Below are 14,546 nucleotides of genomic sequence, written 5' to 3'. Positions count from 1 at the left end.
ATCATAATGTCCAAATTAATAACAAAAAGTAAGGTCAGTTGATTAAAAAAAAAAAATAATAATAATAAAAACCCCAGTTGGTGGAATGTTGGAGAAAATAAACCCGAAAAACTGCCCAACCCCCTCTGGCATTGTACAGTCCATTAATGTATCATCATTAACAGGACACTCATCTCAGGTAGCTGCAACATACTTAGACCGGGAGCAAAAAAGAAAACAAGCAAAAGCACTGATTTGTGACCTGCCTATGAAACTGCAAATAGAATGACATTTTATAAAAAGAACCAATTCCTCTTCCCCTCAATATAAAGGAATGTTAGTGATGCTGATAATTTGTTAAGTGATTAAGAGAAAACCAGATTAAAGAGTTTTTTGAAGTGTTCAGATGTACTGGCGTGGTGTATGTCTAACGGTAAAGCATTCCAGATTTTCGTGCTCAGAAAGTGGCTGCTGCCTTACTAGTTATTTTACACATCACTCTCAGATTGCTGAGCAACCCATTGGTAGAGTATCTCAGATTATGATTAGGAATGTAGGAAGGAGAACCACTCCAAAATATAGGAAGGTGCTAGATTGTTTAGAGCAGTGTTTCTCATCCTCGGTCCTGGGGACCCCCTGTGACTGCAGAATCCTAATCAGTGACAACACCTGATAGCATTTAATTAGCTGGTATTATTTTTCTTTTATTCTACATTCAGAAAAGCACAGCAGCATGATTTTTACATTTATAAGACATTTAGAAATATTTCTGCTTTTGCTTTAGATTTAAATGCTTAACTCTCTTTTGTTGATTTCATTATATTTTGCCCTTTCTCTGTGCAGTTTTTCCCCTTCATTCTATCTTATTAATGACAATTAAAAATGAGCAGAGCAGACACGCTGGCAAACAACACTGAATAATCAAAGGCTGCAAGTACTTTAGCATTAGACCCACAAATTAAATAATGGATTAATTAAACAATTAGAACACCTAGAAAATTGGAATAAAATCAAGATGAAAATATTGTTAAAAAGAAAAAAATACATTATTCCCTATAACTGCTTGGTACATTTTAATATATATATATATATATATATATATATATATATATATATATATATATAATATAAATATAATTTTTTTTTTTTTACCAAACTTAGTTTTCTAATTTCTATATTGTTTCCAAAACACAGAACTTGGGAAATAACACATCACTTAATTAGCCCAGGAGTTCAATTAAAATCAGAAGGTGGTTGGAACAAAAACCTGCAGCCATAGTGGGGCCACAGGACCGAGGTTGGGAAACACTGGTTTAGAGGCTTATAAACAGTTAAACGCATTTTAAAATCAAGCATAAAGGACATAGGCAGCCGTATAATTATGCTAAGATTTGCGAGATACACTCAGTTTTTTTTTTTTTAGTTAAAATTCTCGAGTAGTATTTTTCTTTTAGATAATCCTGATAGGAGTGCATTGCAGTAAACTAGACAGAATCATATATTAACATTTTAACAAATTTCAGTGATATAAAAGATCTAACTTTTGTGATGTTTCTTAAATGAAAGAACACAATGTTAGTAATATAATAAGTTTAGCTGTGAACGTAAAATGATACTTAGATTCTTTACTTATAGCCTTATTTGTAAAGCCAAATGGCCTAGTTTATTTCTAAGGTCCTCACTTTTTGTTTGCTCTACCTATAATTAAAATTTCTATTTTTGCCTTGTTAAGTTAAAGGAAAGTATTACTCATGCATTTGACGATGCTAGTAAAACACTAGTTCAGAGCATTTAGAGCCTCATATTCATCTGGTGCTATTGATAAATAAATTTGTGTTGTCTGTATCACTGTGGTAATTCAGATTATGTTCATGCCTAATGGGAGCATGTGGATTAAGAATAATAAGGGACCCAAAATAGATGCCAGTGACACACCATACATAATACAATGGACCTCTGACATATAATTGCCACAACAGGATGTGATATAAGAGTGAAACCAACTCAAGGCACAGCCAGAAATGCCAACCCACCATCTAAGATGGTCAATAGGATTGCTGTTATCAATGGTATTAAATGATGCACTCAAGTCTAGTAGAACAAGAATTTATATATTATTTGAATCAGCAATAAGAAGTTAGACATTAAAAACTTTAACCAAAGCACTTTCTAAACTATGATTTGATCTGAAATTTGACTGCACCCATCCAGAAATGAGGTTTAATTCAAGTAGTCATTTCATTGTTGAAAAACAACTTTTTCTAGAATTTTTAATTTAAAAAGGCAGATTTAAAATTGTTTAAGATAGAAAGGTCAAGATTATTTTTCTTAAGTAGTAGCTTAACTACAGTAGATTTTATAGAATCAGGGAAATGCCTATGTCTAATAAAAAAAAATTAACTACTGTATACCAAATACATTGTCAATTGGAAACCCAGACGTGTCTTTTAAAAAGCCTGTAGGGACTGGATCAAGGACACATGTGATAGGTGTGAACTGAGTAATTATTCTATCAAGATTAGTTAAGCATGTTTTAGTAAATGAGTTTAATTGACTGTATTTACTATGTTGATGTTTAATTACTGTAGGTTTGTGTTTCAGGTCTATGATGTATGTTGTCTTATAATATATACTTTACCTGAAAGAATGTAGGAAAAGCGTCACATGTGGCCAGTGATGGTTTAAACCATCCACAGAATGAGCCAGGTGCAAAAGATGGTCAGTTGCTGAAAATATGATTCTTGGGCTTCTTGCAGCATTGTTTATAATTTTGGAGAAATAAGTCTGTCTTTAAGATCAAACTAAAATATTGCATTTGTAATGTGAGCCTTTAGCCTTTTATTGTGTCTTTTTTTAAGTTAGTTTTTCTCCATTTACGCTCAGCCTTGCAGCATTTCCTTTTAAGTTTACAGACTGCTTCTGTCTTTCTTGGTATTACATCTATGGATGATTTTTTAAGAAGTTTTTCAAGGGCTATAATGCTGGCCACTGCCTTCAGTTTTGTGTTAAAATTGTTGACCTTAGTATTTATGTTGCTGGCTGTATTAGAGTGGATACTAGAATAAAACTGGTTATTTATAATATTAGAAAAGGAAGAAGAAGCTGTGGCATCAAAAAAGCCTCTTAAATACGTATGTACTTCTCTTTAGTCCTGGTAAGTGCCATTGTTACACCACAGAACATAGAAGAATGATTAGACATACCAATATCCATTATCTGAGTCACTTCAATTCTAAACCCATATTAGATGACCAAATTCAATGGGTGCTGAAGCATTTAAAGGATCCATAAATTCTGTAACTTTTAGTTCACGGTGATTATCTACATGAAAGCTGAAATCACCTACTATTAGGAAATTGTAACTAGTGATAAATAAAGATGATAAATTCAAAAATTCATTAATAAAATGAGGCATTATATTTTGGCAGTCAATAAATAGAAATGCAAATTTAGTACTTCTTTAATAGCAACAGCAACAGATGCTTAACAGATGCAAAATTGCTGACATCGTTACAGTTTGCATTGCTTTAGAAAATAATTTGGTAAGCCGCCTTCTTTCTTCTGTTCATGGAATGGCTGTAGTTAAAGTTTGGTGGCGATTCTTCAATAAATACTGTAGGTCTGTAACTATAGAACAGTGTTTCACATAGGAAAAGATACTTTTTTTTTTAATTCTATCAGTAATAAGATTATTTATATAAAATGTCTTAGTAATTAATGCAATAATATTAAGTAAAAAGGTTATATGATCAAAGAACACAAATATTGTATGAGTTTTTATTGGTAGGCTATTGTGTCAGTGTTTAACATCTACTCAAGCAAATTCTCATAAATTATGCCTTTTACTCACTCAGTTTGGCACCATTAAACCTTATATGATTTTAGGTTTGAGGGTAGAACTTGCAAATTCCACATGCTAATTGGGCTAGGAGTCAAAATCAGTGCTCTTGTGTCATGTTAATGCTATGGTTTTTCATGATTTGATTTCATAATTAAATAATTTAAGTTGAAAACTCTAAAATTACATTTTAATCTCTTATCAAAAGATATCTATATCTATACATTTGAAATTAACTTTTTAAAAATAGATATCTTGCTCCTGCGTGGAGTTTGCATGTTCTCCCCGTGTCTGCGTGGGTTTCCTCCGGGCGCTCCGGTTTCCTCCCACAGTCCAAAGACATGCAGGTTAGGTGGATTGGCGATTCTAAATTGGCCGTAGTGTGTGCTTGGTGTGTGGGTGTGTTTGTGTGTGTCCTGCGGTGGGTTGGCACCCTGCCCAGGATTGTTTCCTGCCTTGTGCCCTGTGTTGGCTGGGATTGGCTCCAGCAGACCCCCGTGACCCTGTGTTCGGATTCAGCGGGTTGGAAAATGGATGGATGGATGGATGGATATCTTGCTGGTTAATTTCACTTTAGTTGTTTCACATTCTTTGGTAAATAGAATCCTGGGATGGGCTCATCTTATAAACACATTTTAAATTTTAAAATTGTTGAGAAATTGTTTGGTTATTTTTATAAAACAGTAGCAGAAAAATATTTCAATATTTTTACATGTTGTATACTCAAAAAAGATTAAATACTTATTTCACGTGTTCAGGCTATTATACAAATATTCACTGTTTGATCTTCTGAGGTCACAGGAGGCCAAATCCTTTACCAAGTTCAAAGTTTATTGTCATATGCACTGTAAGGAAACACTTTTCCCTGTACATTGAAATTCTTTCTTTGCTGTTCACACCAAATGACAAAACCAACGTATAAAGATAAACATAAATAATAAGTAGCAGATAGATAATAAGTAACATAGGCAACATAAAGTATAAAAACAGAATAGAAGTATAAAATGTAATGTGCAGGTAGGTGTGAGATGGACAAGTCAAATACGGTTGTGTGAGGTAGAAAGAATGAGGTGAACCATGGTTATAAACTCCAGTCAGTTATTTAGGAGTCTAATGGCCTTGGGAAAGAAAGAGTTCTTTAGCCTGGAAGTCCTGCATTTCATGCTTCTATACCTCCTGCCTGAGGGTAGAAGTGTGAACAGTTCATGTTGGGGGTGGGTGGGATCCCCAAGGATCGAGGCAGTTCTTCTGCTGACTCTGTAGTTGTAGATGCTCTGCAGAGAGGGCAGTGGGGTCCTGATGATCTTCTCAGTAGTCTTTACCACTCTCTGCAGGCGTTTGCAGTCCATAGCAGTAGTGTTACTGTACCACACGGTGATGCAGCTGGTCAAGATGCTCTCAACAATGCAGCTGTAAAAGTTGCTGAGGATCTTAGTCAACATACCAAACTTCCTCAGCCTCCTCAGAAAGTACAGCTGCTGTTGAGCCCTCTTGACCAGCTGTGTGGTGTTAAGTGTCCAAGTGAGGTCCTCACTGATGTAGACACCCATGTATTTCATGCTGCTCACCCTCTCCACTTCAAGCCCTCAGATGAACAGTGGCCGGTGAGGTCTCCCCTCCTTCCTTCTGTCCACTATCATCTCCTTCATCTTGTCTGTGTTGAGGGTGAGGTTGTTGTCCTCACACCATGATACCAGACTGTCCACCTCCCTCCTGTAGGCCGCCTCAACCCCACCAGTGATGTGTCCTATCACTGCGGTGTCGTCTGTGAATTTTACGATGATGTTATCTTTGTGGGAGGCGACACAGTCATGGGTGAACAGGGTGTAGAGGATGGGGCTGAGGACGCATCCCTGTGGGGTGCCTGTGTTTGTGATAATGGTGGCTGAAATCCTATTACCAATCCTGACAGACTGGGGCCTGCCAGTCAGAAAGTCTAGGAACCAGTCACAGAGGATGGTTTGCAGCCCAAGTGCAGACAGTTTATGGGTGGGTTTATGGGGGATAACCATGTTAAAGGCAGAGCTGTAGTCAACAAAGAGCATCCTGATGTAGGAGCCTTTGTTCTCCAGATGGGAGTGGGAATAATGTAGTGCAGCTGCAATGGCATCTGAGGTGGACCTGTTTGGCCAGAAGGCATACTGCAGGGGGTCCAGAGTGTCCGGTATGCTGCTCTGAATGTGGGCCAGCACCACTCTCTCAAAACACTTCATCATGATTGGAGTGAGTGCTACTGGCCTGTAGTTATTCAGGCAGGTGGATGGGCTTCTTTTTTAGCAATGGGGACAATGATTGTAGTCTTAAAGCAGGACGGAACAATGCTGTGACTGAGGGAAATGTTGAAGATGGAGGAGAGAACATCAGCCAGCTCATTAGCACATGCTCTGAGAGCCTGCCCAGGGATGTTGTCTGGTCCTGCTGCCTTACGGGGGTTGATCTTCCTTAGTGCTTTGTGTACCTGACCTGAAGAGACCGTTGGGGGAGGGGAGGGGGGTTGGGTGGTCCAGGTGTGTGTGTGTGTGTCCACTCTGTGCTGTTGCTGGATGTCTCAAAGCAGGTGTAGAAAGTGTTGAGCTCATCCAGCAGACTGCCTGTGGAGCTGATTGTGCTGGTGGTGGTCCTGTAGTCTATGATGTGCTGTAGTCCCTGCCACATATTTCCAGAGTCAGCAGTAGAATAGAAGCCCTCTAGCTTCTCTCTGAACTGCCTCTTGGCAGCTGTGATGGCTTTTCTTAGTCCGTACTTCACAGCTTTGTACTTTGTCTCAGTGCCTGATCTAAATGCAAGTGTGCGGGAACGCAGCACGTAGAGTACCTGACTGTTTATCCAGGGCTTCTGGTTGGGGAACTTCCTGACTGGTATTGTGGGCACGATGTTGTCAATACAGATGCTAATGTATCCAGTCACATACTCAGCATAGTCCTGTATGCTGATAGAAGAGTCCTCTAGAGTAGCTGCAACCCATAACACATCCCAGTCTGTCTGAGCAAAACAGTCGTGCAGGGTGCTCTCGGTCTCTGGGGTCCAAACTTTAACTTGGTTTGTTTGTTTCAGCCTTTGTCTGTAGGATGGGTACAGGAATACAGCATCGGGATGAGCCGTCTTTAAGGCGTTGATGACATCATGGGACTTTGTCTGAAAGCCAGGTCTCAGTGAAAATTAGAGTGCAGCACTCTCTTATTTCCCCCTGTGCTGTAATCCTGGCTCTTAGCTCATCCAGTTTGTTTTCCAGAAACCGCACGTTGGCTAGCAAGAGGCTGGGTAGCGGTGGTCAGCTAGCGCAGGCTTTCAGACTGGTGTGGAGCCCTACCTCCTTGCCTCGCCGTCTCCGGAGCACTCTCCTGGGGTCAGCTTGGTAACTCAACTCGGTGCTACAGGGTCTTCCTGGGTGTGGTTGTGGTGTTGGCTACGGGAGCGAACAATGAACTGTAGCTCAGATGGTATAAAACTGGTAAATTCCAGGGGACTGTGTGAGTTAGCAATGTCCAGCAATACCTGTCTGCTGTATGATAGTAGTGCAAAGCATTTGTGCGCTGTAGAGAAGGCGAAAAAAACAACACAAAACAAAACAAAAAACGGCATGGAGTGGAGCGAGCAAACACGTCTGCCACAGAGAGGGTGCCATGTTCCTGAATAAAGTAGATTAAATGTATATTTCTCCAGAGAAAAATATATTTTGGATGCTAGGGGAAACTGTTGAGATATCTTCAAACCTAAATAATACAAAAGAAGTACAACAAAGGAGTAGTTATCAACTAAATAATATAAGAAAGGGAGCAAACGCAAGATATAAAATAAACCAAAGAAAACAACACATATGCTGCCCCTCAGTGAGTCTGAATGAAAGGCTGTGATCCTTGTCTTCCAGGTAGGATGGCTCATACACTTCCCACCACCATGGCAACATTCCTTTTTTTATCTGCCATACCAGCCTTTCTAGAATTTTGGTCTGTCTTCCTGTAGCCATTCAAACTTTTGTCCAGCACTCCTTTTGACTCCATGTTTCCTAGGTTTCTGGCTGAAAGTCAGTTGTAACTCCAGTCTGCAGCTATGGTGTTATCTCACATCCCCTAAGATTCAATACTTAATGCACAGTTTGGAGTGCCACACTATTGAAAAATGGTAGGTAAATATAGGCAAAAATGAATAAGTCTGGTAGATGAACCTAATTAAGATGCATGCAAAGTCAAAACCAGGAAATCATTAATGTAATCTACCTAATTAAATCTAATCAAAAATCAAAGTTGAAAAAGAAAGTTAAAGTTTTATTAACAACTGCATCAATGACAACATGTAGCACAACCTCCAGGAAATGCATTCTGTCTACAGGTCATTGAGTCGTGGCAACCATGCTATAAAAAGGGTGGTAGCTGTCAGAAACAAATATTTACAATTCCAAAAAAGCGAAAAACACCCAAATCAAAATGTACTGAACAAATATTTCCAATATATTCCAGGGCATTTAAAACCTGAGAAAATGTGTGAAAGAAATCATGAAAAAAATGATATCACCCAAAGAAAGTAACAAAAAATAACTAACAACAATTAGTAATGGTAAATCTAGAAGATGAAAAGCACATTAGAAAAAATGGTAGTTCAAGTTAGAATAGTAACTTTGGAATAAAGAATAAAGATTAGAAACAAGAACTTGGTTGGTCAAGCCAGTAAAGCACACAAGGCTGAGCACATGCCATAACAAAAGTACACTATTGTAGCCCACCCCTTGTTAGCATGTCTGCCAAGCCATCTGGCAGATTTACCATCATCATTTAGAACAGCAAGTATAGCAATATTTTAAAGACAGTGCATTAGATTTTACATAGGTACTGCAGTAGTTTACTTAAATATATGGCTTCACAATCCTAAAATGCAAACCCTAACTAAAACTGAACTTGTATGTAAAGGATTATTATTTTTATGCACTATTAATTAAATCATATTTCTTATAGTGTTAAACTTGGAGGGAAACAGCCTGACACAGCTTCCTGAAATCATAGGTTCAATGATGCATTTGACGTCTATCAACTTAGCCAGAAACAAATTCACTGTTTTCCCTGAGAACCTCACTACCATCAAGACCCTTCAGAATATTAATCTGGAGGGAAATGGCATATCTGGTGAGTATGTAATAAATGATTAAACATTATACAATATATTGGTGTGAAATATTTATAATTTTTCCTTTTGTTTATTTGTTTCATTTTGTAAGTAGATATGTTATTGGAAGGACAGTTGTACTTGATTTTTTTATCTGGTGTTATTTTACTTGGAGGCAGAATGAATACTATTGTTTTTGCACTTAAATTTGATATTTTCAGATAGCATTCATCTATGAGAAGGTTTACGTTTCTGAAGCAAATTTAATCCTATTTAAAATGATCAGTTGTTTACATTCTCACGTAGTACAAAAACAATGAATGAAAATTTATTCTACGTTAAGATTTGCATATCTACAGTATGTAAAATAACAAGTGTGATTTATAAAACTATATTATATCAATAAATTAAAGAAGTTCCAAAAAAGTAAGTCAATTAAATGCTAAGAGTGTTAATCTTCAGCAGAAAAAGCAATCTTGGCAGTTTTCCAATTTACTGTATACTTATGATTCTTTTTTCATATAGAATCTGCCTGAGGTTTGAGTCATACTTTTAGTGATATGCCTTTTTAAGTAAAATAAAGATGTATTTTAGTTAATGTAGCTGGCATCCTCTTTTGTGACTGCTTCCAGTCAGAGTTAACCTAGTCTACTCAGAAAATGAATATTAGACAGAAAAAACAACATTTGGAGGGGTTCTCTTATATAATGTGAAATGCAGTATTCCAAATTTCATATCAACTTAGGCATAAACCTGTGAAGATTTAAATGGTCAAGTTGTATTATTCTCCACTAGGATGGCTAAAATTGTAAAAAAAAAATATATCAATTAATTAAATTAATTTTAATCACCAATGAATTAAATATGAATAACGATAAACTAAATCAATAAACAAGTAAATATAGTAACTTAAAGAAACAAAACACGAATAATAAATAAGTCAAAATAACTCAAAGTGAAACTTAAAGAATATGACTAATGAATAAAGAAGGATGTTGAAAAGGAGAAATCCAAAAAGAAAATGTTAAGAAATTAACTAAAACAAAGAAGGTAGTCAATAACCAAATCCAGAAAATTTTTAATCCCAAAGGTTAATCCCTGAAATCAACATATAAATTTAAACTTTTTGCAAAAATATCACAAAGGGGGTCAAAGAACACAGTGGCTTGTGCTAGTTAATGCTCCAGCATGTTAAAGATGAATGAGGAGCTAATAGAATTCTGTCAGCTAACCCGAGAGTCTTGCAGATGTGGACACTTTTTGTGACTGAAGACAGAGAAGAAAATTAAAATTAGTAAAAACCTTTTATTGATACATACCAGACAAGGGTAAAATGACAGAGAAACACAGTCCTAGGACACCGCGCTTCATCTGCCTCGAGCGCAGATGTCCTTGCTCTTTTATACCTTTCTAATCTCCTGATCGTTGACCACGTAAGCAATAAAAATAGCGTCCTGACTCATTGTATTTTTCCAATTTTGTAAAGTCATTACCCTAAAGGTATATTTTCTTGTCACACACATCATCAAAAGAAAACTTCCAGAAAGTATACATGCTTTTTGTCACGTACGCAAAACACAAACAAGTTTCATCATTCTGTCCTATTTTCTGTACACACATACATTTTGTTCAATTACATCATTTTATGTTTTTACACTCCTCCCTTTTTGAACAAAATGATGTGGGCAATATAATTCTCTCTTGAAATGGTTGATGAAGGGGAAGGGGGGGAGAAAATGGAAGAAGCTATACGAGACATGCGCTCCTCATGTAGCATATATGCCCTTTCCATAGAGGCGGTAAAGTACTTAGATATTATATAGCGAAACAAAGGGATAATACAACAACCAACCAGGAGGAGGAGGCAAAATATCACAACCAAAGAAATGAAAACAGATCTTATCCATTTTCCCCAGGATCCGAAGGAGGATGTAAACCACTGATCCCAGGGATTTGTAATGCCAGAATTAGTGGAAAGTTCTTTAGAGAGAGCAGTGAGGCCTGCCAATGCATGAGTTATTGATCCATCTGGCGCGGTATTATTTGGAATATATGTACAACAAGCATCACCAAACATAGCACAGACACCTCCCTTTTTCGCAAGTAACATGTCCAAGGCTAGACGATTTTGCCAAGTCATCAGAGAAGTACGATCAAGCTGTTCATGTATGCCTTCAATAGCGTCTTTGGTGAAGTTAAGGAAACGTTGTTGGTTCCCACAGTTGATAATAGAGCAGAAATCAAACTGCACTGATGTGGTAATTCCTAACGGGAAAGTCAAGGTGACCAGGGCAGTAGACAAGGGAAAAGAAAAGCATAGTAGCACAGCAATCACGGCGTGTGGTGTGGATAGAAGAATTTGGAATGGTCCTCTCCACCTAGGCTGATGCCAGTGTTTCCTCCGAGTATCTCGAACCAGGATCCAGGTGCCCAAAGGAATTGGTAAATCCTTGGAAAGGGGGCTGGTCCTCCAGGCTTGATTAACCTGCTGGTGGATTTCCTTCAACGAGGTTCGCAAACCTGCAAGACTAGAGAGAAGATCATTGTCCACAGTATGCAAATTCACATTTCCTACAATCGTCCGGTCAGAATCTCAAACGGCGATAGTCCCAGTTGTCGGTGTGTCCGTCCCCTTAGTCCCATTAAAGCTAAGGGTAGTGCATCCGGCCATGATAAATTAGTTTGTTCACAAATTTTTGCGAGTTTAGCTTTTAAAGTGCCATTGCATCGTTCTACGATGCCTCCACTTTGGGGATGGTATTTACAATAATGGTGCACATTAATTTGGAGCCAGGTGGTTAATGGAGTTCACAAAATGAGTGCCATTATCTGTTTGTAACTTTTGAGGGATACCCCATCTTGGAATAATCTCTTTAATTAGTGCTTTAGCTATTGTTTTGGCATCGTTGTGTTTTGAAGGGAAAGCCTCTACCCATCGGGAGAACACATCGACAATCACAAGACAATATCGGTACCCTTTAGACGGGGTTAGTTCAATGAAATCCATTTGGAGGTGTTCAAACGGACCCATTGGATTAGGGGTAACGGCGGGACTTACCTGGGTACCCTTTCCCACATTAAACTTTTGACATATTGCACAGCATCTGCAAAATTGCTCTGCATATGTAGAGAAACCTACAGCTTCCCAATGTTTTTCAACATCTCGAACCATGGCATCTCTTCCTGCGTGATCGAGGCCATGGGCGATTTTTGCCATTCCTGGGAAAGAGGCTTTTGGGAGAAAAGGTTTGTTAGTGTGTTTATGAGTCCAGACTCCATCAGAGAGGGACCCTTCTTTGGACCATTTTCTCCTTTCGATATCCGTGGCTGCACTCTGTAAAGAAATAATTTGATTATCAGGGTCCTGGTCATTTCTCTGTTGGAATAAAGAAATTGGTGTGTTATTATATGCAGCCTCTTTAGCAAAATGGTCAGCTAATTCATTTCCTTTGCTAACAGGATCCTGTGTGAGCTATCATTTAACAATCGCTAGCTTCGATGGTTTGGTTATAGCTTCTAAAAGGGATTCGATCAATTTCTGATGTTGGATGGGTTTGCCAGTACTGGTCTTAAATCCCCTTAGTTTCCATAGTGCTCCATGATCATGGCAGACTCCAAAAGCATACCTGGAATCTGTATAAATTGTTACGATCTTCCCTTCGGACAGCTGACATGCTCGAGTGAGTGCTACGAGTTCAGCTGTTTGTGCACTCAAGCTTGATGAAATTCGATTTGCTTCCAGCAGGCGGTCCCCTTGGACCACTGCGTAACTAGTTGAGATGTGAAGTTTTGACTTGTACTAGGATAGAATGTACAGCGTAAGGCACTTTAACTGTTAGAGGGCTCATGAGAACTACATCCGTGCTTGCTAATACAGCTTCTGTTGTTGCAGCCACAGCACGAAGACACGGAGGAAGTGCTGCGGCCACTGGATCCAGTTTTTTAGAAAAATAAGCCACCGGTCTTTGTTTATCTCCATATTGTTGCGTCAGTACTGCATTCATAAATCCCTGCTTTTCGTCCACGAACAAAGTGAATGGACGAGAATGATCAGGCAAACCTAGCGCGGGCGCAGATAGAAGAGCAGCTTTGAGGTCACAGAGAGCCTTCTCAGCCAGTTGTTGCAACGGCTGTGCTCTTTCAGTAAAATTTAGAACCCACTGTCTGTAGTGGCTGTAATGCGATCGCTAGAGAGAGCTCTTGTTCCATACGTAATGTCATGACCTAGATATTTTACAGTTGTTTTGATTAGCTGCAGCTTAACTTTAGAAACTTTATGGCCATTTTCCCACAGAAACAGCAACAATTTCTGGGTATCTATTGTACAATCTTCTTCCGTAGCGCTACATATCATTTCCATCTACATACTGTATCAATGTACTACCTCTTTCCGGCCAAACGCCGTCTAAATTTTGGGCAAGAGCTTGTCCATATACACAAGGGGCTTCTCTGTATCCCTGAGGCATGACGGTCTATGTCTAACGGCGGTACCGCGTTTGACAAGATCGGGATGTACGGCGGAGATGCCAGCCTCTGCTTCGGGAGACAAAGGATATTGGGCACGGTGCGGGCGGAAGGAGGATTTCGGGTGGATCACCAGAGGCGCACAATGGGCTATCCTTTGAAACACTACTTTAGTTATTAAATGGTCAGGAGTATCAAAAATACCTGGAGTAACTTGTAACCAGTCTGTTCTTTCAAGGCATTTTTCCACCCATGGTCCTATTTCCCCCCATTTAACAGTGCGTGATTTAGCTAAGGAAATATGAGGCACTGTGCCGCCAAGATAATATATGTGCTGTGAGCATGTAAGATGAACAGAAGCAGCTACCTTTGTGGATGAAATAAAAACACAGTAGATGTGAAGGGTTTCGGGGCAAGTACCAGAAGTAAGGAAAGATTCTAGCCAGGAGGTGTCTGCTTCTATAGGGAAGTATTGGGCAGTACAGTGTAAAATGTCAGGGGCCTGTAAATTGGGAAAGAGACAAGGGGAAAAAGAGTGTAGGGCTTTGAGGAGAATGGTGTGTAGGGAAATATCTCAAGTCCATGCTGCAAAAGAGGGTTTGGGGTAAGGGGTAATTTGACACAACAACTTTTGGGGTTGAACAAAGTAGGTCCGCCAGGACGTGACTGGACTTGAAGAGGTTTTGATACTTGAAGAAGGTAAGGTTGTCCAGAAGCAGTAAGCACAGTAACAGTTTCGTTCGAGGCAGGGACCTTTGCCAGCGAGCGAGTGGCACCAGTGTCGATTAAGAAAACAGTCTCAGTGCCATCAACGAACAATGTCAGTAAAGGATCAGTCTCTGAATTATGGGTGAGCAAAGGTAGTTGAAAAGAGTGGCTGGAGGTCCCAGCGTTTTCCTATGGCCAGTATTGTTGGTCAGGGGTGTCAGAAGAAACAGGTGGAATAAGGGGAGGTGGGGGTTGTTGCTGTCTGTGAGGGCACTCCCGACGAAAATGTCCAGTTTCACCACAGGCGTAGCAAGAGAAGGAATTAGCATTGGAATTTAAGGGAGAGGGAATAAAAGGATTCTTAGTGTGGTCAACAGGAGGAGCTCTAAAACCACCTCGTCCTCTTCCTCGTCCTCGTCCCCTTCCTCTAAAGCCATATCCTCGACCTTGGTCAGGAGCA

General features: G+C 39.1%; 1 protein-coding gene across 1 annotated transcript in view; it reads left to right on the top strand.

Annotated features, from left to right (window-relative positions):
• The window catches only part of lrrc20 (leucine rich repeat containing 20), a 75,392-nt gene that overhangs the window by 25,726 nt on the left and 35,120 nt on the right, over positions 1 to 14,546 (top strand). The window contains exon 4 of the mRNA XM_028795524.2: positions 8,767 to 8,934. Coding sequence (XP_028651357.1) covers positions 8,767 to 8,934 — 168 coding nt within the window. The remainder of the gene's footprint in view (positions 1 to 8,766; positions 8,935 to 14,546) is intronic.

The sequence above is a fragment of the Erpetoichthys calabaricus genome, chromosome 2, assembly GCF_900747795.2.
Source record: "Erpetoichthys calabaricus chromosome 2, fErpCal1.3, whole genome shotgun sequence".
Taxonomy (NCBI): Eukaryota; Metazoa; Chordata; class Cladistia; order Polypteriformes; family Polypteridae; genus Erpetoichthys; species Erpetoichthys calabaricus.
Note: the sequence above shows the minus strand (reverse complement) of the source record. Positions and strands in the feature narration are given on the sequence as shown.